The sequence below is a fragment of the Squalius cephalus genome (genome assembly GCF_949319135.1).
Source record: "Squalius cephalus genome assembly, chromosome: 15".
Lineage (NCBI taxonomy): Eukaryota > Metazoa > Chordata > Actinopteri > Cypriniformes > Leuciscidae > Squalius > Squalius cephalus.
In genome coordinates this window covers 37,104,526-37,132,083 of record NC_137136.1, presented here as the reverse complement: position 1 = coordinate 37,132,083, position 27,558 = coordinate 37,104,526, and the positions used below count along the sequence as shown (strand labels likewise).

Sequence of the window (27,558 nt, the reverse complement as noted above, 5' to 3'; positions counted from 1 at the left end):
TGTAACACACACTAACACACGTTACCGCACACAGCAACAGAGGCTGGCGCTGGTCAGGAACGCTGCGACTCTGCATAACGTGGCCCTCCGCAGCAAGAGTGAGTTTCCCTCTCTAATGTTCACTGTTCTATCCTCCGCTAATCCACAATAACAGTGATAACGCCTGTAGAGACAGCAGTGCCAGTGTGAGAGTGTGTGTTCTGTGATGAGAGTGTGTGTTCTGTGATGAGAGTGTGTGTTCTGTGATGAGAGTGTGTGTTCTGTGATGAGAGTGTGTGTTCTGTGATAGAGAGTGTGTGTTCTGTGATGAGAGTGTGTGTTCTGTGATAGAGAGTGTGTGTTCTGTGATAGAGAGTGTGTGTTCTGTGATGAGAGTGTGTGTTCTGTGATGAGAGTGTGTGTTCTGTGTTCTGTGATGAGAGTGTGTGTTCTGTGATGAGAGTGTGTGTTCTGTGATGAGAGTGTGTGTTCTGTGATGAGAGTGTGTGTTCTGTGATGAGAGTGTGTGTTCTGTGATAGAGAGTGTGTGTTCTGTGATAGAGAGTGTGTGTTCTGTGATGAGAGTGTGTGTTCTGTGATGAGAGTGTGTGTTCTGTGATAGAGAGTGTGTGTTCTGTGATAGAGAGTGTGTGTTCTGTGATGAGAGTGTGTGTTCTGTGATGAGAGTGTGTGTTCTGTGATAGAGAGTGTGTGTTCTGTGATGAGAGTGTGTGTTCTGTGATGAGAGTGTGTGTTCTGTGTTCTGTGATGAGAGTGTGTGTTCTGTGATGAGAGTGTGTGTTCTGTGATGAGAGTGTGTGTTCTGTGATGAGAGTGTGTGTTCTGTGATAGAGAGTGTGTGTTCTGTGATGAGAGTGTGTGTTCTGTGTTCTGTGATGAGAGTGTGTGTTCTGTGATGAGAGTGTGTGTTCTGTGATGAGAGTGTGTGTTGTGCTTCCTCAGACCCGATCCTGAAGGAGCGGCCGAGCTCGGCCATCTACCCCTCAGAGACGCTCCGGCAGTCGTTCCTCGGCTCACGGAAAGGCAGATCCACACTGTCCCTCAACAAGAGCGTCTCCACCAACAACATCGCCGGGTACAGCACTCACACACACACACACACACACACACACACACACACACACACACACGCTGTCCCTCAACAAGAGCGTCTCCACCAACAACATCGCCGGGTACAGCACTCACACACACACACACACACACACACACACACACGCTGTCCCTCAACAAGAGCGTCTCCACCAACAACATCGCCGGGTACAGCACTCACACACACACACACACACTTCCTGTTGTCGAATACGCATGCGTCGCGTCTGAACGCGTTGTTGTCTTTGGAGCTCCATCGATTTGATTTATAATTCTTGATTTTACTCTTTAAACTTACTTACAACAAACATTTTCTACTTTTCCTCACTGAGAAGCACTACTGCTCAAACCTCATAGTTACAACGCGGACTGTTGAGCAGACGCGTCTCAAGCCTGTTAGTGATCCAACGCTGGATACTCTTATAGGTTACGTCCGTGGATCACGGCTGAACGCGTCTTCTCAACACTCACTTACAAACATTTTTCGCCTATCGTGCGTCTACTCTACACCCGTACCACTAAAAAGACGGATTATATCTAAGACTTCAGTCATAAATTAGTATTAATATTGTTAGCATCACTGGTAGCGTAGTTGCTAACTTACTGTCCATCTGTTAAAATGGCGAATATATCAGATGTAAGTAGTCTACCTTTTGGTGCAGGTGAGGACACATTTGAGCTGCACGCACTGCAGTCTGAGCTGGAAGCTGTTGAGAAACAGATCCACGACCTTTTAGTGAGACAAGCCGAGCTGAGAGACCGGTGGTTAGCTCTTGAAACATCACGCGCCGATGCACACAAATCAGAGATTAACGTTACTAACCCGCTGACTCCGACCTCGTCTACTCCGTGCGTTACTCAGCATCGGTCCCGAGCGCCGAGGTCGCGATCAGCCATGGTCTCGTTCACTCTGGCTCCAACACGCCACCACGAAGCCTGGATATTTCCGCAGCGGAAGACGCGAGTCAGGTCTAGACCAAGACTCTCTCCGACCCTCCCGGTTTTCGAGTTATCCACACAAAACCGCTTCTCCCCTCTTCGCGAAACAGAACGCGATGCTGTGATCATCGGCGATTCCATCGTTCGGCACGTCCACGCTACATTAGGTAAGAGTAAGGTGCATAGTCACTGCTTTCCTGGTGCTCGTGTTTCTGAAATCGCCGCTCGCGTTCCCGAGATTCTGAACGAGCGCGTCGGAACTGTGGTCTTGCACGCGGGGGTGAACGACATCAGGCTGCGCCAGACGGAGGTTCTGAAGAAAGACTTCAGGAATCTGATCGATACGGTACGCAGCACATCGCCTGATATAACTGGATATAATTGGAATCTGTTTTGGGAGCGTCCTAGGCTTTACCGTGCTGATGGCTTACACCCAAGCAGATTCGGATCGGATCTTCTGTCGGATAACATCTCCAAAATGTTAAATACCTTTTGACTAGTAACCAAAAGCCCAAATCATAGTCTCTGCTGCACCAAATTAACTGATATAAATACTAGTGTAGAACATTGCATAGAAATTGTGTCTATTCCTCGTTTAGTGCGATCAAATAATACATTTACTGCAGGATCTAGGAAAAATCTAATTGTTATTAAAACAGAAAATGTTGCTATTAGTAAACAAAAACAATTTCTAAAGCTAGGTCTTCTAAACATTAGATCACTCACACCTAAGGCAGTTATTGTAAATGAAATAGTCACAGATAATAGCATCGATGTACTTTGCCTTACTGAAACCTGGCTTAAACCAAATGATTATTTCGGTCTAAATGAGTCTACTCCATCAGGATACTCCTATAAACATGAGCCCCGTCTGATTGGTCGTGGCGGCGGTGTTGCAACAATCTATAGAGATTTTCTTAGTGTTACTCAGAAAACGGGTTATAAGTTTATTTCATTTGAAGTACTTGTACTAAATGTTACGCTCTTAGATGCTAGAAAAACATCCCTATTATCTTTAGCCTTGGCTACCGTATAGACCGCCTGGGCCTTACGCTGATTTTCTAAAAGAATTTGCAGATTTTCTCTCAGACCTATTGGTCAATGTCGATAAAGCATTAATTGTTGGAGATTTTAACATACACGTAGATAATCAAAATGATGCGTTAGGGGCTGCGTTTATAGATTTATTAAACTCCTTTGGGGTTAAGCAAAACGTTACCGGACCAACTCATCGTTTTAATCATACACTCGATTTAATTATATCACATGGAACCGATCCAACCGATATAGATTTCATTCTACAAAGTGATGATGTCACTGACCATTACATGGTAACTTGCATATTACGTACTGCTGTAATATGTCATGCTGCGCCGCGTTATCGATTAGGCAGAACAATCCTTCCATCCACCATAGATAATTTTTCAAATAGCTTATCGGATCTGTCTCAGCTGCTCAGTGAACCCAAACAAACAGATGAACTAGAGGAACTAACTAGCACTATGAGCACCATTCTCTCTGGAACACTGGATATTGTTGCACCCATTAAATTAAAAAAGGTCAGAGAGAAAATTAAAGCACCATGGTACAACAATACTACGCATGTTCTAAAGAGAGAAACCCGTAATTTAGAGCGTAAATGGAAACAAACTAATTTAGAGGTTTTTAGAATCACGTGGAAAGACAGTATGTCACATTATAAAAAGGCCCTAAAAGCGGCCAGGGCTGAGCACCTCCGCAAACTAATAGAAAATAACCAAAACAATCCTAGGTTTTTATTTAACACCGTGGCTAGACTAACAAATAAACAGACATCACCTGAACAAAATATTCCATTACAGTTTAGTAGTAATGATTTCATGAAGTTCTTCACTGAGAAAATAGAAAACATCAGAACCACAATTGTAAACGTTCAATCCTCAATCGCGCCTTATAACTCAGCCTCGGTTATCACCCCGCAAGAACAATTACAGTGCTTTACAACTATAGAACAAAAAGAGCTAAATAAACTTATCACTTCCTCTAAAACAACAACATGTTTATTAGATCCTATACCCACTAAACTACTGAAAGAAGTGTTACCTGTAGTGGAAGAGCCTCTCCTCAATATTATTAACTCATCTTTATCTTTAGGTCATGTTCAAGGACAAGCATTAAGCTGGTTCAGATCATACCTATCTGACCGATACCATTTTGTCTATTTAAATGAAGAAAAATCGATCATAACTCCAGTAAACTATGGAGTGCCGCAGGGATCTGTGTTAGGCCTTCTGTTATTCTCAATGTATATGCTGCCACTTGGAAATATTATAAGGAAACATGGAATTAGTTTCCATTGTTATGCTGATGACACTCAAATATATATTTCATCGCGGCCGGATGAAAACGCTAAATTATCCAAATTGACAGAGTGTGTTAAAGATATAAAAGATTGGATGATGCGCAATTTTCTTTTATTAAATCCAGACAAGACAGAGGTACTAATCATCGGTTCAAAAAACCGCCCACAAAACCTCTCACAATACAACTTTAACATAATAGGATGTCCTGTTACTTTATCCTCTACAGTAAAAGACCTGGGTGTTATACTAGACTGCAACCTGTCTTTTGAAAATCATATTTCATATGTTACAAGAACAGCCTTTTTCCACCTTAGAAACATTGCTAAGCTACGTAACATGCTATCAGTTTCTGATGCAGAAAAGTTAGTTCATGCGTTCATGACCTCGAGACTAGATTACTGTAATGCTTTATTAGCCGGTTGTCCTGCATCCTCAATAAACAAACTACAGTTAGTCCAAAATGCCGCCGCTAGAGTTCTTACTAGATCAAGAAAATATGATCATATAACACAGATTTTATCATCACTACATTGGTTACCTATAAAGTTCCGTATTAATTACAAGGTATTGCTACTGACTTATAAAGCCCTAAACGGCTTAGCTCCAGTCTATTTAACCGATCTTCTATCACCCTATAATCCATCGCGCTCTTTAAGATCACTAAATTCGAGGCTTTTGGTCATACCTAGGATATCCAGATCCACCAAAGGAGGGAGAGCATTTTCACATTTAGCTCCAAAACTCTGGAATAGTCTTCCTGATACTGTTCGTTGCTCAGACTCGCTCTCCCAGTTTAAAACTAGATTAAAGACGCATCTCTTCAGCCAGGCATTCATATAATACTTTTAATCTTACAGTTAAATCCGACCTCTAGTTCATAAACGCCAGAGGAGAACTGGCCCCCGACTGAGCCTGGGTTCTCCCAAGGTTTTTTTTTCTCCATTAGGTCACCTGATGGAGTTTTTCGGTTCCTTGCCACTGTTGCCTTTGGCTTGCTCAGTTGGGGATATTTGGGGATACTTAATTTAATTAATCAATCAACAATACTATTGATCAGCATTACCAAACATGGACGTTCCACTAGAAACAAACATTGATGTATTGTTTTAATTTAATACTGTGAAGCTGCTTTGATACAACCTATGTTGTGAAAAGCGCTATATAAATAAACTTGACTTGACTTGACTTGACTTGACTATTCACAACAGTGACAAAATTAATAGTTTGGTTTCAATCTTGCTTTCGTGTTTACCGTGAATTTTTCAACATCTCTCTGACAATTACTTTCAATCTTGTACAGAAAGTTCATGAAAGAAGAGCTTTAGGTTTTGAAGAACTGTGTGAATATGATACATCCAAAAATATAATATTATGGCAGAGGTGTTTGCAACGCAAGACAATGTTTGCTTTTGAGATGTTAGTGATATTTTGAATGCAGTGCTTCATTACATTGTGTGTAAAGTTTTGAAAATGTGTGTAAGAACATTTGATGTAAGAGTGTAAGAGCACAGATAACTTCTGTTTATGTTTAAGGACTCTTTCCTGAAGTGTGCCACAGAGAGTTAAGAGTCTGTTATCCTCTGAAACACGAAGCCTCGTCTCTCGTCTCTAACGCTGGTGTTTCCCACAGGAGTCTGAGTGACGACTCTCCTCTCGGCCTGAGGCGCATCCTCTCCCACTCCACAGACTCGCTGAACTTCAGGAACAGAGCCATGTCCATGGAGTCGCTCAACGACGAAGGTGCAGCTCCACCACACACACACTCTCTCACACACACACACACACACACACACACACACACACACACACACACACACACACACACACACACACACACACACACACAGCTGTATGTGCTGTAGCCCGCTGCATTCTCACACACACTCCTCCACAGGGGAGATGTACAACGCCTCAATGCTGGAGGAGCTGGAGAAGGACACACACTCTCACACACTCACACACACACACACACACACACACACAGCTGTATGTGCTGTAGCCCGCTGCGTTCTCACACACACTCCTCCGCAGGGGAGATGTACTACGCCTCCATGCTGGAGGAGCTGGAGCGGGACACTCACACACACACACACACACACACACACACACACACACACACACACACACACACACACACACACACACACACACACACCTGTATGTGCTGTAGCCCGCTGCGTTCTCACACACACTCCTCCGCAGGGGAGATGTACTACGCCTCCATGCTGGAGGAGCTGGAGCGGGACGGGAAGGACTTCGAGGTGGACTCGTGGAGTATGGCCGTGGACTCCTCGTACCTGCAGTCTCAGCGCAAAGACGTCATCAAGAGACAAGACGTCATATACGGTGAGCCTCGACTGACTTCCGGACCTCTGGACGCGGTCACACGGTCAGCCAGCTCTGGCATGGGTCTGATGTTGTTATATGCGAAACACTTTCTCATTTACACCACTTGAGGATACGGTTCGTTCTAGTTCACTCATTAGTTTCTAATTAGTCCTCACCTGTTCCTTGTTCAGTTGATGACCTTCCTCATGTATTTAAGCCTTCAGTCTTCCTGAGGTTATTTCAGACAGGTATCTGGTCCACTCAAGCAAGGGAAACCAATGAAAGTATGGAATAAATGTACATTTTAAGGTGTAATAAGTAAACTAAATGGGTTGTAACCATCATCTTCAAATAAAAAATAAAAAAAGTTAATAATAATAATACATTTTATTTGAAATGCGGCTTTCTCAGACTCAAAGCACTACAGCATGTACAGAACAAAACAATCAAAAAATATATATATAAGTATAGAAAAATAGACAAAAATAATGAAATTATAAATTATAAGCTTGACTAAAAAGATGTGTCTTAAGAAGGCAGAGTTTTGAATATATTGCACCCTCTTAATAGAGTTTGCTGGTAAACCCACAAAGAGAGAATTACAATAATCAAGTCCTGACGTGATGAAGGCATGGATAAGCCTCTCTGATCAGGCCTAGAGAGAAACAGTCTAATACGCGCTATATTCCTCAGATGGAAGAAAGCAACCTTTGTTATGTTCTTAAAATGTGAATTGAAAGTTAGCTGGGCATAAAAAATCACGGCCAAATTACGCACCTGGCCAGAAGGGGACAATTGGGTGTTGTCTACTGAAAGTTTAAAATCCTTACATTTACTGACGCTACATGGAGAGCCAATTAACAAAATTTCAGTATTGTAGCAGTTAAGTTTTATAAAGTTGAGTTTCATCCACGCTTTGATTTCCAACAAACAGTCAGACAGGTTTGAAGAGGCAGAATGGAGATCATGCTGAAATCTGGGTGTCGTCCGCGTAGCAGTGATAGCTCAGGCCGTACTTCTGAATGATCTGAGGCAGAATATAAGCTCTAAATAAAACAGGACCCAAGACCGACCCCTGTGGGACACCCTGACACAGAGGCACACTCGGAGATCTGCTAGAACCCAGGTAGACTAATAGGGAATGATCTGAGAGGTAAGATTTAAACCAGTTCCAGACAGACCGGTCCACGTATGCAATCTGCCCAATAATATGCTGTGACATATGGTATCGAATCTAACAAAACCAAAATGCCACGAGCCCCAGAGTCAGCGATACCGAGGAGGTCATTCAGGACCCTGACTGGAGCAGTCTCTACTGTGTCCAGACCTAAACCCGGATTGAAACGTTTCTAGTAGGCTATTCGTACAGAGATGAGTATGGAGTTGGCCAACAACCACACGCTCAAGCACTTTTGCCAGGAAAGGTAAATTGGAGATGGGTCGATAATCCGACATATCGGTGATATCACTCCCATTATAGAGCAGAGGAGACATCCCCTGTATTGAGTGAAGCATTGACGATAGCAGTGATGTGGGGAGGAGTCGGACTGAGCGTGAGGAGCTTGTGATCACTCATACACACATCAGTACACTCAAGCAATGAGTACTCCCGAAGTGCAGACCAGATCTAATATATGTCCGTGTGTGTTTGTGTGTGTGTGTCGGAAAGTTAACATGCTGAGTGAAGTTAAAACATTCTAGTGTATCCATGAATATTTAAATCACCAGTTAAAAGAGTAACTGGACCGAGTGCACTGGCAAGTGTCAAACACTCAGTAAATTCACAAAATGAATGCAGCGTTAAGTTTGGGAGGGCGATAGATATTTAACACAAGAACTGATGAGAGATTCAGCTGAAAGGCCAGGCATTCAAATGATGAAAAGCAAGGCAATGAAACCTCAGTTACTGCAACATCAGATCTGTGAATGACAGCAAGAGCGCCATACCTCTGCCGGTGGAGCGGCCGGTCGAGATACTGCCAGGCAGAGCACACATATAGAAGTGAAATAGTCATTTGGCTGATGCCACGTTTCACTAAGCCAGAAAAAGCCCAGGTTTTTGTCCAAAACAATGTCCCAAAGTAAAGCCGCTTTGTTGTTTATAGAGCGAGTGTTCGGATTGTGTCAAGGCGGACACCACAGCTGTCGGACAATCAAAATGACAAACTTTTCACAAACCAGACAGTAACATAGTGTCGGCCCACATCCGGCCCACACGTGGACTCAGCGCTTACCGGATGTGGGCCGGATGTGGGCCGACAGTATGTTAGTGTCTGGGAATCCACATCTGACATCTTCTAGAGCACGAACACTGGCGTCTGATCCTCCTCTTAATTATCCAGCAGTGTTTCACTACACATCAGGTAAAGTCAGTGCCGGTCCTATACAGAAATGTATCAAACTAATCAAATGAAAAAACAAAATATAAACCTTGCATAGCCTTCACTGTATGAATTAAATATACATTGATTATTATTAAAGGTGCTCATGCTATTCAGTGAAGAGTAGTGAACGATTCTCTCATTTTCTTCTGTTGTGAACATAATAACTGTTGCCATATTAACATTAAATGACAGAGAGCTGCAGGTTTATTAGGCTGCTGTCACTTTAAGGCCGAATGCACTGATCTAATACACTGACACGCATTCGATTACTTTACATTTTCGCCTGTATTTGTCCGTTTAAACACACACCTGAAGCCTGAACTTGTCCGTGTTTCTCTCCGTCTCTTTCGCAGCTCAATACACCGTTACACGACGTCACATGATTCGGCTGAGTTGTGTGTTACGCATGGTGACCGCACCGCTTTAAAAGTGCAGTGTGTGATTTATAGCGCCATCTAGTGGTGAGGTCGTGAATTTCACGGTGGCTGACAGGAAGTGATGTCATCATCTGAGACAGCAGAGAGTAGCCAGTTCAGCAATGAGGTTTCTTTACAAAGATAAATTAAGAAATTAGGTTTACTTTATAATTCAGTAAAACAATATGTTATTGCGATATTACGATATGTTATTTCTTGTTCATTATTGTGTCAGTGTTTTATTTGCTGGCTTTAGCTAGCTTCTCTGCACGAAGAACAACACAGTGACGAAACGGGTTTGTCCGTTCAGGGCCACCGTAGAAACGTGTGGATGTAAGCGGACCCGCGGTGTGTGTAGAGAGAAACGCCTCATTCTAAGCTAATAAACACATAACGCCTCATCATGTAAGGTCTTTATACACCTCTGAAAACACAGTTATGTGTCTGATATTGCATTTCTGTCAACAGATCCTCCTTAATATTACACACTGCACCTTTAAAGGAAAGGAACGGGAAACAGCATCATGTTTTCATAATCATTGGAAGCCAAAATCAAAAATGAAGCTAAAGCACAGGCCTAACTCATGCGAGCGTGTAGCGTACAGGGCGGACCAGCGCCGGGTCACGCCTCTGACTGATGCAGTAACAGCAGAAGCCGGTCCTCTTATGGTGTGTCCTCTGTGTTGTGCAGAGCTGATCCAGACGGAGCTGAACCACGTGCGGACGCTGCGGATCATGGACGGGGTGTTCCGCAGAGGCATGACGGAGGAGGTGCTGATGGAGATGGGTGTAGTGAACGCCATCTTCCCCTGCCTGGACCAGCTCTTGTGCATCCACTCCAGCTTCCTCAGCCAGCTCCTGCAGAGGAGGACACACAGCCTGGCTCCCAGCAGCACTCGCAACTTCACCATTCAGAGGCTGGGGGACATACTGGTGGACCAGGTGAACTCCTCACGCACCAATCACGGCTCTGATCAACACACAAGCGTTAAAAGATGGAGATCTCGATTCAAACACTCTTGTGATCTTACTCCTGAATGACAGTGATTCGGCTCTGTCTATTAAACCTTTCACGATCACAGCGAGCGTTCAGATCTGTGTTCTGGTCCAGAGAGAGCCGTTGTCATGAATAGATGTGAAACAGCTTCACTAACACACAGTATCATTATTTCTGTCTTACAATAACTCAGATTATCACAGAAGTTCTGGGATAAAAGTTTATAGTTCAGATATAAACACTGATGTCTACGGTAGTGATCAGAATACAGTAAATCACCTTTTGAAAGTAATCTGACGCTTGTAATCTTACATTGTTACACCAGTAGACAAGCGACGGTTATTACAGAGAGAGCAGAAACACTGATTCATCCAGTAATGAAACAAGTGAAGTCGTTATGAGTGAGTCATTGAGTCATTCATTCAAAATTCAATTAAATTCAAATTTATGAAACATTTCAAATATGTTTCACTTCAGCAGTTTAACATTTTGTCAGAACTTTTAGTAGATTACATGTTGTTTTGTTTAGTTGTCTATTCAGAATCATGGGAGAATCCCAAAAAAAAATGCGATTCTCAATTTATCCAGAACAAACAAACCTGTGGTTTACTGAACAAACTATGTCTGTCTTTAAATAAAAAAAGTCAATATTGCTGCAACCAGCAGCGACACACACTGCAGTTTATGATTCTGTTGTAATTGGGGAAAGAGATTTGAAGCGCTTAAACTTTTGGATGCAAAATGTGTTTGCAAAATATTTTAGAATTAGTTTAGAATTATTGCTCTCCTAATCTAATCCGCTCCGCCGATGATGTGCTGAATTTAGACTCCCTGACAAATGATTACCCCCCTTGTTGAAGTGGCTACCTGACTGCCTAATCCTAACTCCACCCCCTAATCATAACTCCACCCTCACACCTCATCATAACTCCACCCTCACACCTCATCATAACTCCACCCCACATCTAATCCTAACTCCACCCCCTAATCATAACTCCACCCTCACACCTCATCATAACTCCACCCTCACACCTCATCATAACTCCACCCCACATCTAATCCTAACTCCACCCCCTAATCATAACCCTACCCCCACACCTCATCCTAACTCCACCCCACATCTAATCCTAACTCCACCCCCTAATCATAACCCCACCCCCTAATCATAACCCCACCCTTACACCTCATCATAACTCCACCCCCATATCTAATCCTAACTCCAACCCCTAATCATATCCCCACTCCCACACCTCCTCCTAACTCCACCCTCAATCCTAACTCCTCCCCACACCTCATCCTAACTCCACCCCCACACCTCATCCTAACTCCACCCCCACACCTCATCCTAACTCCACCCCCACACCTCATCCTAACTCCTCCCCACACCTCATCCTAACTCCACCCCCACACCTCATCCTAACTCCACCCCACACCTCATCCTAACTCCTCCCCACACCTCATCCTAACTCCACCCTCAATCCTAACTCCTCCCCACACCTCATCCTAACTCCACCCCCACACCTCATCCTAACTCCACCCCACACCTCATCCTAACTCCTCCCCACACCTCATCCTAACTCCACCCTCAATCCTAACTCCTCCCCACACCTCATCCTAACTCCACCCCCACACCTCATCCTAACTCCACCCCCACCCCTCATCCTAACTCCACCCCCACACCTCATCCTAACTCCTCCCCACACCTCATCCTAACTCCACCCCCACACCTCATCCTAACTCCACCCCACACCTCATCCTAACTCCTCCCCACACCTCCTCCTAACTCCACCCTCAATCCTAACTCCTCCCCACACCTCATCCTAACTCCACCCCCACACCTCATCCTAACTCCACCCCCACACCTCATCCTAACTCCACCCCCACACCTCATCCTAACTCCTCCCCACACCTCATCCTAACTCCACCCCCACACCTCATCCTAACTCCTCCCCCACACCTCATCCTAACTCCACCCCACACCTCATCCTAACTCCTCCCCACACCTCATCCTAACTCCACCCCCACACCTCATCCTAACTCCTCCCCACACCTCATCCTAACTCCACCCCCACACCTCATCCTAACTCCTCCCCCACACCTCATCCTACCTAACTCCACCCCCACACCTCATCCTAACTCCTCCCCCATATCTAATCCTACCCATACTGGGGGATTTGGGGGGGGGGGCAGTAATAATCTGGAGGGGGTCAGAATTCGGCACAACACCGGCACTCATTCTTTCACACTCTGAGGAAAACGCGTCTCTGACACATTAAACGACACTCGTCTGACCGCAGGGCAAGACATTCTCCTTGTCTCTCAGAAGTACATCCATATAAACCATACTGTCCATCCTAGAGAAGAAATGCAGTGGCGTTCGGCTCACAGAGAAGTTCTGCATGTCCAGCGGTTAAAACAACACTGTGTTTACTGGGTCACATGTGTGCTGAACCCAACGACAATAAAGTACGCATAGTTACAAGCATCTAGTCAAAGAACTGCACATACTACACAAGTGGCGTTGAAAGGAAGTGGATATTGATATGGGTTTGATGGCTATTTCTGGGATGAGGATGGAATGCCCTGATGGGGAAACAACACACACAAATCCCTTATCAATAACTGTTATTTACATTCATACATTTTGCAGACTCTCTTATCTAAAGCTTTTTAAGGTATGCTTTTCGCAAGTAAGATATTGGAAACCATGGTTTTAGGATTTCTGTGATATACTGTAGATATCAAGGTGAGTTTGGAAATGCATTGTGAAGAGCGCTGAGGATTCTTAGGATCATTCTGAGACCATCAGATGCACAGGCACAGTGTTTTCTAGATTTATGTGTCCTTCAGCAGTTTAGACCTCAGCTCAGTGAGCGGATATTCTGACGCGAGTGTGTGTCGTCTGCATCAGTTCTCAGGGCAGAACGCCGAGGAGATGAGGAAGTGTTATGTGGAGTTCTGCAGCCGGCACCTGAAGGCGGTGAAGCTCTATAAGGAGCTGCTGGCGCGGGACAAGCGGTTCCAGCAGTTCATACGGGTGAGGACACGCACGCTTCAGGTTACGCCTGCTTCTGCTGCAGAATGTGTCTAACGTCTGCTCTGTTACCCTGTGAAGCGAGTGAGCAGAGGCTCTCTACTGCGCCGGCATGGGGTCCAGGAGTGCATCTTACTGGTCACGCAGCGCATCACCAAATACCCCGTGCTCATCCAGCGCATACTGGACAACACCAAAGGTGAGACCACACACTCCAGTCTGAGGACATAATCTGCATCATGTCCAACAAGTCAGCTGAATTAATTCATGAAAATCAGCATCAACACTAGGGTTGGAAATCGAAAATCGATTTCAATTCTGGAATCGGATACTTGTTATAAAATTAAAAAATTTCAGTTCCTCTTAACGATTCCTTTGTAAGCATTTCAATAAGACTTTTCAAGTGAAAGACGACTCTTTTTTTCTGTGTACCTAAATCTTTAAACACTGTTTATTTCAGTCGTTTGTTCAGTTGTATCTATGTTACGATTGTTAATTATTATTATTATTTTTTTAATTACAGAGTGTTAATTGTCTTTAATAATACTCTACATGTATATTAGTTCGGCTAGTTGTTCTTCTATGGTATTTTTAAACCACAGGCAAACGCTCCTTGTGTAAGTGTTCTTTAGCCTGTTGATTTTTGTTCATGATATTCAGCTTCAATTACATGTTTTGCAATAAGACTAAATGTGAATGATATATAAGGGTTTTTTTGTGCATTTTCGGAATGGAAATTAGGAATCGATAAGAATCGATAAGAATCGGAATGGATAAGCATACTTACCCCTGAGTGCTAGAGAGCGGGCCTGGGCTCCTCATGGACTGTAATGGCCTGTGTGTCCCTCGCTGATCTGAGAACAGACTGTCTCTGCTTTGACAGGGAGTGAAGAGGAGAGCAAGTCTCTGGCTCAGTCTCTGGCCCTGATCCGGGAGCTGCTGTGTTCGGTGGATCAGCAGGTCCAGGAGCTGGAGCGGGCTCAGCGTCTGCAGGAGATCCAGTCGCGCCTGGACCCGCGGGCCGAGACCAAGGTGAAGGGCGGAGGCGTGTTTCGTGGAGCAGAGCTCCTGCGGCGCGGGCTGATCCACGAGGGGGCGCTGCTGTGGAAGACTGCGCAGGGCTCCAGACTCAAAGGTGCCGGCTCAGCGCAGTACTACTGTTATACACTCGTCATATATGATGAAGATAGTAATGATTAACACGTGCAAGCACAATTATCCATGAACCTGATGAATGTTGCAGATGTGTGTTACTATCCACAACCAAATGCCTTTCAACTTGCGTGTGCATAATTCATAAAATGAATGAAAGTGTTGCAATTTGTACAAATTAGAGACATTTTGGTGAATACAAATGTTTTCTTGTATTAGTGTATCATAATTTGCGCATGCAACAAAGAAGATGTGCGTTTATGGATCAGGTGACACGCGTGCAATGCATTCATCGACGTCTCTTCTGAGTCAATCTCATTTGATTCACTCCCATAGATCCACTCCTATATAAAACCATTATAACGATTAACGTGCAATAGCATGTTCAGTAAGGTGTATAGGCTACTGAGTTTTAATATCACGTCTCACTGCATTAACGTTAAGCTTTTTCTTTATAATAGGCTCTATGGGAGGAAAACTATATACAGACAAGAGCCTATATGAACACGACACGCAAAGTTTCACACTAAGGGCATCTTCCTTCCTTAGAGCCTGCTAGAAAGAAGACGTCTAACGTGAAGATTCGCATAATCGTCTGTCTGAATACTCGATTCTGATTGGCTGGAAGGTGTGCAATACAACCGTTTAATGCACTGGTAGTTCTAAGTCAGTTGAATCGCCGCTCTACATTAATGCGCTGTCTTCATCGAGGCGCACACACACACAACTTCAACACACACACAACAAAGATTCGCCTCTGAATCGCTACATCGCTATTTTGAAATAATTAAACTCAGTTTCATTGTTATTAGAGAGAGAAGATGAACAGAAGCAAGTACGCATCTCTCATCTCTCTCTTGATAATGAATTCATATAAATGTTATAATTCATTCATTCATATAAATGTAGTCTGACACACTACTTTATCTCTGTTTCTGACCCAAAGTGGGCAGAGTACTAAATTTAACGAGCCGTAACTGATGAAAATAACGTCAATTTTACCCTTCCGGGCAAATATAGCACTGCAAAGTAATCAATCAATAGCAATCAACACCAGCTTTAAGTTGTCAATGCTGGCAAATGACCGTGGTATAAGCGGGATAATCCATGGCTAGCTGTAGATTATCCCTTACTTGTTAATATTTTTCTGCCTTAAAACTGATTGTGCAGAAGTCCTAGAGACATGAGGCTTGGTCAAATGGTGGAGCTCAGTTTGGGCACACGATCAGCCGATGTCAACACTACAGTGATGAGATTTTCACACATTTTTGGCCATAACTGCTCAACCATTTGGCACAGACTTAAATTGGAGATTCAATATCAATAATTATCAAAAAACTTTCAAATCTTCGCTGTTGGCACTGCATGCCAAGAGTTTCTCTCTCTCTTTTTTTAGGTCACTTAAATGGCTATAACTCTTGAACAGAATGGGATATGTTCACCAAAATTGGCACACATCTGTATGAGCTCAATATGTGGTTGTGTGGAAAGAAAAGTGTCACTTGGCCACTTGGCGGCACTATAACATAAATAAAACAGGGAGAAGGCTCTAACTACCCAACCGTTTGTCCGACTGACTTGAAAATTGGCATGCAGTGTCTTTGTCCAAGCTGCCATCACTGTCTATGAGGACATTCATTTATTTTGAAAAACATGGCTGTGAGTGAGTTGAAATGATTGGTATCCAGATAGATTTCTCCGTAACTCTGTGTTTTGTCTGCATAGATGTGCAAGTTTTGTTAATGACAGACGTCCTGGTGTTCATGCAAGAAAAAGACCAGAAGTATATTTTCCCCTGTCTGGTGAGTCACAGCTTTCTATTGGCTGACTATCAGTGGATTCTAACTACGCATAATTTATCTCATGACCTGCATCACCCCACATCAAAATCAAGCTGACCAACTCTGGCTGGTTTCACAGGACAAACCGGCAGTGCTGTGCCTTCAGAATTTGATTGTGAGGCATATAGCCAATCAGGAGCGAGGAATGTTCCTCATCAGTCACTCCACGCCTCCAGAGATGTACGAGCTCCACGCCGCCTCCAAAGACGACAGAAACACCTGGATGAAAATCATTCAGCAGACAGTGAGCAAGTCAGAGTCAACTCACAACTCCTCAACCCTAAACCTCAATGCCCCGCTCAGATATATCTCTGCACAGTCAGCGGCACACACTTCATCAGCTTCTCTCTTCTCTTCCACAGCTGTCCGTCAAGAGAGGATTTCCCTCTGATTGAAACAGAGGACAAAGCTTTGCTACGCAGACTCAGAGGTTTGTATCAACTAGGAAACATGGTTTATTTCCCAACACTCATCTGTGTCCGTCGTCAGGTTTATTTCATTTCTCTCTCTCTCTCTCTCTCTCTCTCTCTCTCTCTCTCTGTGTCCAGCTGATATCCAGCAGAAGGACCGTGAGGTTCTGGAGCTGTTACAGGAGCGTGTGACGCTCTTCTCTGACCTGGTCGAGGTCACTGGAGGTCAGACTGTTACCGTTCCCACAAACTCCAGGAATATATTCCGAGCAGAAACCCCCTCGGCTCCTCAGGCGGAGCGGCTGCTGAATGATGCCATTGTTGAGGGTAAGCAGAGGAGATGACGGAGAATACAGAGAATACAGAGCTTAGCAATGAAGACATTAAGACTGCTCTCTTATTTATGTCACCCTTCAGTGGACAGACTGAGTGAAGTGCTGTTGGCTTCATGCACTGACCGTCCACTGTCCTGCAGACTGAATGGTGAACCGACAGAGGGACAATTCACCTCGAAAACAACAGGTACATTATTCATCATTAGCACACCTATTCTGCGGCTCCTCTCTTCCCAGTCTGTCAGTAACGCTCTGTTTACTTCCTGTCTCTATGAAGCCCCTCCTTCTGAAAAGCACACTGTGCTCTGATTGGTCGGCTGGAGCAGTGTGTTGTGATTGGTCGAGCGCTTCGAGTGTGTTTGGGAAATGTCCCGCCCCTTACCATAACCACCAGTTTAACACACTACTAACTAACTCACCCAGGCCCCGCCCCTTTATTCTGCGCATGAATTATTATAATGAGGAATATTGTGACTGATACGGCTGCCTTGTGTCAGTTTCTGGACTAAAATGAGTAATAATAGCCATAGTAGGATGGAAAGCCAGGCCCAAACTGCTAATTATCAGATTGTTTTATCAATAAATAATATATAAAAAGTAAGTAATAAATGATGTAGTAATGTATAATGTCTGCAATGCATAAATATAAGCATATCCAATTCTTGTTTTGTTTATATTGGATTATATTCTCTCCAATGGTGTGCATGTAATATATTACTGAAGATATTAAGACTTTTCCATCTCTGATATTTCCAGATGAAGGAACGATATCAGTGAACGGGACTCATGAAGTAAACGGTCCATCTAACAAGGTGAGGGTTTGGTACATTACAGACAGACTGGAGTGGAAACTGCAGTGCGTACTGGACTCATTATTGTTTACCGCCTCTCACAGGACAAGAACGGGAACCAGCTGCAGGACAAGACTCTAACCGAGGTACACCTTCAGGAAGCTCTTCAAGAACCAGGTGTGTCTGAAGATGAGAACAGAGATGACTGAAGTGTTTGTGTTTCAGGAGGTGTGTCAGAGACTGGTGAACCTCAGCACTCAACTACACGCTCTCCAGGTCAGATTCACACTCCAGCTCCATCTCACACACACACACACACTCAACTACACGCTCTCCAGGTCAGATTCACACTCCAGCTCCATCTCACACACACACACACACACACTCAACTACACGCTCTCCAGGTCAGATTCACACTCCAGCTCCATCTCACACACACACACACACACACACACACACACACACACACACACTCAACTACACGCTCTCCAGGTCAGATTCACACTCCAGCTCCATCTCACACACACACACACACACACACACACACTCAACTACACGCTCTCCAGGTCAGATTCACACTCCAGCTCCATCTCACACACACACACACACACACACACACACACACACACACACACACACACACACTCAACTACACGCTCTCCAGGTCAGATTCACACTCCAGCTCCATCACACACACACACACACACACACACACACACACACACACACACACACACACACACACACACACACACACACACACACTCAACTACACGCTCTCCAGGTCAGATTCACACTTCATCTCCATCACACACACACACACACACACACACACTCAACTACACGCTCTCCAGGTCAGATTCACACTCCAGCTCCATCTCACACACACACACACACACACACACACACACACACACACACACACACTCAACTACACGCTCTCCAGGTCAGATTCACACTTCATCTCCATCACACACACACACACACACACACTCAACTACACGCTCTCCAGGTCAGATTCACACTCCAGCTCCATCTCACACACACACACACACACACACACACACTCAACTACACGCTCTCCAGGTCAGATTCACACTCCAGCTCCATCTCACACACACACACACACACACACAAACACACTCAACTACACGCTCTCCAGGTCAGATTCACACTCCAGCTCCATCACACACACACACACACTCAACTACACGCTCTCCAGGTCAGATTCACACTCCAGCTCCATCACACACACACACACACACACACACTCAACTACACGCTCTCCAGGTCAGATTCACACTCCAGCTCCATCTCACACACACACACACACACACACTCAACTACACGCTCTCCAGGTCAGATTCACACTCCAGCTCCATCTCACACACACACACACACACTCAACTACACGCTCTCCAGGTCAGATTCACACTCCAGCTCCATCACACACACACACACACACACACACTCAACTACACGCTCTCCAGGTCAGATTCACACTCCAGCTCCATCTCACACACACACACACACACACACACTCAACTACACGCTCTCCAGGTCAGATTCACACTCCAGCTCCATCACACACACACACACACACACACACTCAACTACACGCTCTCCAGGTCAGATTCACACTCCAGCTCCATCTCACACACACACACACACACACACTCAACTACACGCTCTCCAGGTCAGATTCACACTCCAGCTCCATCACACACACACACACACACACACTCAACTACACGCTCTCCAGGTCAGATTCACACTCCAGCTCCATCTCACACACACACACACACACACACACACACTCAACTACACGCTCTCCAGGTCAGATTCACACTCCAGCTCCATCACACACACACACACACTCAACTACACGCTCTCCAGGTCAGATTCACACTCCAGCTCCATCACACACACACACACACACACACACTCAACTACACGCTCTCCAGGTCAGATTCACACTCCAGCTCCATCTCACACACACACACACACACACACTCAACTACACGCTCTCCAGGTCAGATTCACACTCCAGCTCCATCACACACACACACACACACACACTCAACTACACGCTCTCCAGGTCAGATTCACACTCCAGCTCCATCACACACACACACACACACACACACTCAACTACACGCTCTCCAGGTCAGATTCACACTCCAGCTCCATCTCACACACACACACACACACACACACTCAACTACACGCTCTCCAGGTCAGATTCACACTCCAGCTCCATCACACACACACACACACACACACACTCAACTACACGCTCTCCAGGTCAGATTCACACTCCAGCTCCATCTCACACACACACACACACACACACTCAACTACACGCTCTCCAGGTCAGATTCACACTCCAGCTCCATCACACACACACACACACACACACTCAACTACACGCTCTCCAGGTCAGATTCACACTCCAGCTCCATCACACACACACACACACACACACTCAACTACACGCTCTCCAGGTCAGATTCACACTTCATCTCACACACACACACACACACACACACACACTCAACTACACGCTCTCCAGGTCAAATTCACACTCCAGCTCCATCACACACACACACACACACACACACACACACACTCAACTACACGCTCTCCAGGTCAGATTCACACTCCAGCTCCATCTCACACACACACACACACACACACACTCAACTACACGCTCTCCAGGTCAGATTCACACTCCATCTCACACACACACACACACACACACACACTCAACTACACGCTCTCCAGGTCAGATTCACACTCCATCTCACACACACACACACACACACACACACTCAACTACACGCTCTCCAGGTCAGATTCACACTCCATCTCACACACACACACACACACACACACACTCAACTACACGCTCTCCAGGTCAGATTCACACTCCAGCTCCATCTCACACACACACACACACACACACACTCAACTACACGCTCTCCAGGTCAGATTCACACTCCAGCTCACACACACACACACACACACACACACACACACTCAACTACACGCTCTCCAGGTCAGATTCACACTCCAGCTCCATCACACACACACACACACACACACACACACTCAACTACACGCTCTCCAGGTCAAATTCACACTCCAGCTCCATCACACACACACACACACACACACACACACACACACACACACACACACTCAACTACACGCTCTCCAGGTCAGATTCACACTCCAGCTCCATCACACACACACACACACACACACACACACTCAACTACACGCTCTCCAGGTCAGATTCACACTCCAGCTCCATCACACACACACACACACACACACACACACACACACACACACACTCAACTACACGCTCTCCAGGTCAGATTCACACTCCAGCTCCATCACACACACACACACACACACACACACACACACTCAACTACACGCTCTCCAGGTCAGATTCACACTCCAGCTCCATCTCACACACACACACACACACACACACTCAACTACACGCTCTCCAGGTCAGATTCACACTCCAGCTCCATCTCACACACACACACACACACACACACACTCAACTACACGCTCTCCAGGTCAGATTCACACTCCAGCTCCATCTCACACACACACACACACACACACACTCAACTACACGCTCTCCAGGTCAGATTCACACTCCAGCTCCATCTCACACACACACACACACACACACACACACACTCAACTACACGCTCTCCAGGTCAGATTCACACTTCATCTCACACACACACACACACACACACACTCAACTACACGCTCTCCAGGTCAGATTCACACTCCAGCTCCATCTCACACACACACACACACACACACACACACACACTCAACTACACGCTCTCCAGGTCAGATTCACACTTCATCTCACACACTAATGTGAATCACTACACAGGAACAAATGAGTAAGGCACTATTAACTAAGAAGAAACTCTGATTAAGAAATTAGTAAGTAATCGCGCTCAGATGAATGTGGTCGTTCACTAATATTTTCCAGACCTCACTGAAGACTACTCGGTTATGTATGTAACCCTCGTTCCCTGAAGGAGGGCACAGAGACGCAGTCGGACTGACTGGGATCACGCTTAGGGAGCCTGTCATCTTCGAGCATTGATAAACGAGATTTGCGTCTCGTGCTCCGCCTGCAGTGGGCATGAACACAGAAGTGGACACACACACCATCAGTTTCTCTCTGAGGAGCCGAGCGGAGCCCGGAGTCAGCGCTGGTCCAGCAATAGAGGCAACAGGACCACATCTCAAGGGTTACATACGCAACCGAGATGTTCCCTTTCAGTTCGGTCAAGTTTGGCCGTAACTCACCGCGTAACTCACTCACGGGCTGTAGAAGCTGCTCTTCATGGGAATGATGAAGCACGGGCTGTAGAGGCTGCTCTTCATGGGAACGATGAAGCACGGGCTGTAGAAGCTGCTCTTCATATCGGCTGGAGGGTCCGGCTCTATCGCATCCTTCGCCAGTAGCACTGCTATCTCCACACGTGACAGGGGCACGTTCACTCAACACCGAATCATATAGCCGAGTCTGATGGTGCGGAGGAGCCAGCTGAACCAGGGGGACCAGAGGCACCACAGACGTACCCGATCCCGATCCCAACACCAAGATAGTCATGTTCCCGAGTGAGAACATCCTCGACCACCGCTGCACTGAAACACCTGCACCAGGAGAGACTTCCAGAAGAAGCACAGACACAACACAGTATAAGCCAACACTCTTTAGAGACATCGAAATATTATACATTATGCTTTATTAATATTAATCATGAACCTGTATATAGTCCTCAGTGGGGTGTGAAAAATAGTAGATACTGATCAGCTAATAGTGAACGAGCACATTCATCTGAGCGCTATTACTTACTCATTCATTAATCAGAGTTTCTTCTTAGTTAATAGAAGCTACTAGAATGTTAATAGTGTGTTACTCATTTGTTCCTGTGTAGTGATTGATTAATGAAGGAACAGTGTTATGAAGTGTTACCCTTTAATGTCATCACGAGAAGCTTAAAACACATCTGGTAGATTACGAGACCGTGGCGAAGCATGTGTATCAGACACTCACTCGTGTTGTGTGTGTAGGCCGCAGTGATCCGGCAGGACTCGTTCCTGGAGGTGTACATGCAGAAGGACTCGAGCGTGTCCCATGAGCCTCTGCTGGAGCCGGCCGGGCCCGATCTGACCGAGCTACAGCACAAATACAACCTTCTGCAAGGAGAAGTGACCCGACTACGGGCCGCCCAGAGCCAGGCGAGCAATGGAGCGCCGGGTCAGCTGCAGAAACAGGAGCCGGTGAAAGCCCCGGACACGGTGGACCAGTCGGACCGGCCAGACGACGGCAAGATGGCCATGCCTCCTCGAGCGGACAGTCCCAGAGGTGAGGCCAGAGCTCGTGTCTACTGCTCTGGGAACATCTAACCTGCCTGGTTCTTGTCTCTGAAGTGGAGACGGAGAGCTGTTTGGTTTCCATCCACAGGCTTTTATGCACATTTTGGGATATTGCATGTAAAAAAACCTGGATGGAAATACCAAGATCCACATAAAGTGCACATAAGAGCCTTTAGGGTTGGGTATTTGAAAATCAATTCTGGTATCTTTGTTCAGTTGCATCTATTTGTTGCGATCGCAGAATTTTTATTTGTTCTTTTTTAATTACTGAGTTTTTACTTTTCTTTAATAATGCTTGAAACGTATATTAGTTCGGCTAGTTGTTCTTCTATGGTGTTTTTAAACCACATGCAAACGCTCTGATATTCAGGTAAAATTAAATGTTTTGCAATAAGACTAAATGTGAACGATATATAGTTTTTTTTAACCTTATTGGAATCGAAATTAGGAATCGAGAAGCAGAATCGAAATCGGAATCGTTATAATTCAGTCGATACCCAGCCCGACTTATGCACTTACACTTCTATCCGATAAGCAAACGTTGATATAAACTATGGAAAGACATGCACGTGATGCACAGCAAAAAACTTCCCAAACTGTGGTTTGCAAACACCCAGTGGTCTGTGGAGGAACTGCAAGGGGTTCACGAGTTGAAAACATGTTTATGAAGACAATACCTCACACACCCCAATGATTATAGCATTAGATGCTCTGAAAATAACTGCATTTTATACAGTTTAATTTATTTTTGCAAACTAACAGTAGCCATGTTTCCATCCACCTTTTCTATGCGTTTTTTGAGATATTGTATAAAAACCGCTGGATGGAAAAGCCCAGATGTGCCCAGATCTAGTAATGCGCATTAATGGCGTGTGCACTCAGCTGAGGAGATCACTTCTCTGATAAGAACACATGCTCATAAACTATGATGAAACACATTTACTGAATAAATCCCTCCATGAGCAACAAAACCCTCAGCGGAGGCTGTGATTGGATAGCTGGAGTAACGAGTGGACCAATGGCGTCGCAGCGGCTCTAATGTTGGTTTGGTGTTCCTGAAGTGTGTGATCAGAATGATGTGGTGTAACTCCCTCCAGAAGCGTCTCACACACACGAGTGTGTTCCCGAACACCAGAGAACACGACAGCGTTTACTGTGTCTGACGCTCGACACACACTCGCTTATGATGGAGGGGCAGAGAACGATTGCAGAAACACACACTTTAGCGATCGAGAATTATAAACAATCTTAAGAACAAACGAGTAAAAGCAACTGTTTGACACTGTAATAAATCTGCCCTGACTGACTGTGATGTGTTTTCAGATCTGCAGGACATTCCTGAGGAGAGCGAGTGTGGGACCGAAGCTCACAGTTAACATCACACACACACACACACACACACACACACACACACACACACACACACACACACACACACACACACACTCACACACACACACCCTCACACACACACACACACACACACACACACACCCTCACACACACACACTCACACACACACACCCTCACACACACACACACACACACACACACACACTCACTGTCAATCTCAGTCACACACTCACACACTCGCTGAATCTCAGTCACACACACACACACACACACACACACACACACACACTCACACACTCACTGTCAATCTCAGTCACACACACACACACACACACACACACACACACACACACACACACACACACACACACACACACACTCACTGAATCTCAGTCACACACACACACACACACACACTCACTGAATCTCAGTCACACACACACACACACACACACACACACACACACACACACACACCCTCACACACACACACACACACACACACACACACACACACACACACACTCACTGTCAATCTCAGTCACACACACACACACACACACACACACACACACACACACACACACACACACACACACTGAATCTCAGTCACACACACACACACACACACACACACACACACACACACACACACACACACACACACACTCGCTGAATCTCAGTCACACACACTCGCTGTCAAAGCCACGGATATCTGCTATGGATGGAGAGGCTTTATCATCTCTTTTCCATCGCTCTGCCAATAATGCTGGACAACCAATAGGAAAAGTGCTTCTGGTCACATGGCCAGAGCCGCGGCTGTTACGTAACACTACAACTAAACTACAGCACAGTCAATATCCGAGGAGGAGTCCGGATCGCTGAAGTCTTGTGTTTAAGCTCTGAACAGCTGAGTGAACTCCTGTAAATAACCCAGGCGTTTTACAGAGCCGGATCAGTGTGTTCATCATCGGCTCAGGCGGAGACAGCGCTGGACACCGGCGGCACGCGTTTATATCCAACATAGTGTAGGACAAGTCTTTCTAAAGATGTCTAGACATTTTACAGTTGCTATTTAAACGGTTTATGGTGTATTTTTTCTTTGATGAAAGGATTTAATGAGTTAGAAATGAAGGAAACTTTACTGACTTTAGAACTTTAGTTTCCTTTAGCTGTACTATTGTCCATTATTATATGTGCTGAAGAACGTGATATTACGGTAAAGATGATGAGTTGTAGCACATTAAATGCCCTGGATATTTGGCAGAAACATGAATAGTTCTAATAACCTCCTCGGTTTACCTCTTATAAAGGGTCATACATGAGCGGAGGCTTTCTCCTGTGCCGATGAAAGATATTAATGTTTATGATAATGGAATGTAGTGGATAAACTGATTGTGAATTCTCCTCTGGCCACTTGAAGTCACACTAAAGCTTTGTTTAAAATCACTCTGGTGATATTGTCTATGTTTTATGAATGTTTGAGGAAGAAAGCATCCTTTAAACTGCTGTTCAATCATTGTTTATAAATATATTGCATTTTTATGTTTTTCATAGTACTGTGTGTGGAAATATACGGCTGTAATCATGTATTCTGCTTTGCATCTATATAAATGCATTGATGATTGCTGTACTCAGTTCTTTATCTGCACAACACGTCAACATGAACATCTGATCACGTCAATCTCAGTGTTTCTGCCGTCTCACACCATAAGAGTGATCTTTATATCAGTATACGAACAGGTTAACTGCACTACTGTACAGGATTACACATTTAAGAAGATCTGCTGATCCTTACACAACATCACATGACAAACTCGGGTGAACTCCACTGTACTGGGCATTGAAGGTGAACATGAGGGCATCAGCTCAGTGTAGTTTCCCCTGAAGGGGTTTAGGCAGTGTTTGATCTTCTACTGAGAGTTCAACTATGTGTGAATGATTACATCGTCTTAGTTCTCGTGACCATGTGTTGTTTATACAATTTGGGGGTACCATTATCTCCAGTCGGGGGTTAGTGTCTCTATTGTCTTTAGATGATTAGATTTAGTGGTCATCTGTGAGTAAGGTCAACACTTTAAGGACTGCCACTGAATAAGATACCATGTAAAGTCCCCTTGGTCAGGCTTGATGACCTCAGTACGACAGCTCGTGCTCTCCATGAAGAATCTGCTGAAGCTTCATCCACGTCTCCTGCTCTCCGCTTATGAGTTTCCTACAAAAGTGATCAGCTAACCTAGCTAGTTATTTTTACTGTTGCCATTTTATTCTATTTAATATTCAATGTTAGTGAGTAGAAAATCTAATCAGTCTCCATCGACTTCTATTGGTTTATAATTTCCTTCTTAACCCTTCCGTGAAACCTGTAAAGAAACAAACTTTAAAATACAAACACTTTAAGACCTTTTTTAGTGTATTTTTATGTGGAGAATTGGCCCAAATTTAGGTTTTTATGCATTGAAAAGTCGCCCTTGCGCATGTTAAAACCATAGACTGTAAAAGGTTAAAACAAAGAGCATCAAGGTACACCGTCCTGGGTTTGACGGTTATCCATTTGAAAGTAATGAATAAACAATAATTTGATATGGAAATAGCTTCAGAGGATCTGGAATAACTTGCACTGCTTTTGTGGTTTTTAAAAAAATAACAGGATTAGCTATTATAAACTATTCCTTTAATATTTACACATCTTGTAAATGTATGGGATTTTTTAC

At 44.8% G+C, this 27,558-nt stretch overlaps 1 protein-coding gene across 2 annotated transcripts in view; it reads left to right on the top strand.

Annotated features, from left to right (window-relative positions):
- The window catches only part of arhgef2b (rho/rac guanine nucleotide exchange factor (GEF) 2b), a 56,967-nt gene extending 30,405 nt beyond the window's left edge, over positions 1 to 26,562 (top strand). Inside the window, exons 4-21 of one of the 2 annotated variants that reach the window (XM_079895081.1) lie at positions 35 to 98; positions 943 to 1,075; positions 6,001 to 6,110; positions 6,573 to 6,716; positions 10,190 to 10,440; positions 13,407 to 13,532; positions 13,611 to 13,728; positions 14,413 to 14,664; positions 16,407 to 16,483; positions 16,602 to 16,774; positions 16,885 to 16,952; positions 17,071 to 17,259; positions 17,350 to 17,454; positions 18,024 to 18,079; positions 18,163 to 18,204; positions 18,287 to 18,334; positions 23,186 to 23,480; positions 24,815 to 26,562. In XM_079895081.1, coding sequence (XP_079751207.1) covers positions 35 to 98; positions 943 to 1,075; positions 6,001 to 6,110; positions 6,573 to 6,716; positions 10,190 to 10,440; positions 13,407 to 13,532; positions 13,611 to 13,728; positions 14,413 to 14,664; positions 16,407 to 16,483; positions 16,602 to 16,774; positions 16,885 to 16,952; positions 17,071 to 17,259; positions 17,350 to 17,454; positions 18,024 to 18,079; positions 18,163 to 18,204; positions 18,287 to 18,334; positions 23,186 to 23,480; positions 24,815 to 24,867 — 2,304 coding nt within the window. In that variant the 3' untranslated portion in view covers positions 24,868 to 26,562. Of the gene's footprint in view, positions 1 to 34; positions 99 to 942; positions 1,076 to 6,000; positions 6,111 to 6,572; positions 6,717 to 10,189; positions 10,441 to 13,406; positions 13,533 to 13,610; positions 13,729 to 14,412; positions 14,665 to 16,406; positions 16,484 to 16,601; positions 16,775 to 16,884; positions 16,953 to 17,070; positions 17,260 to 17,349; positions 17,455 to 18,023; positions 18,080 to 18,162; positions 18,205 to 18,283; positions 18,335 to 23,185; positions 23,481 to 24,814 lie in introns of both variants that reach the window. The other variant, XM_079895080.1, reaches the window with a different exon arrangement.
- The last annotated feature ends 996 nt before the right edge of the window (positions 26,563 to 27,558 follow it).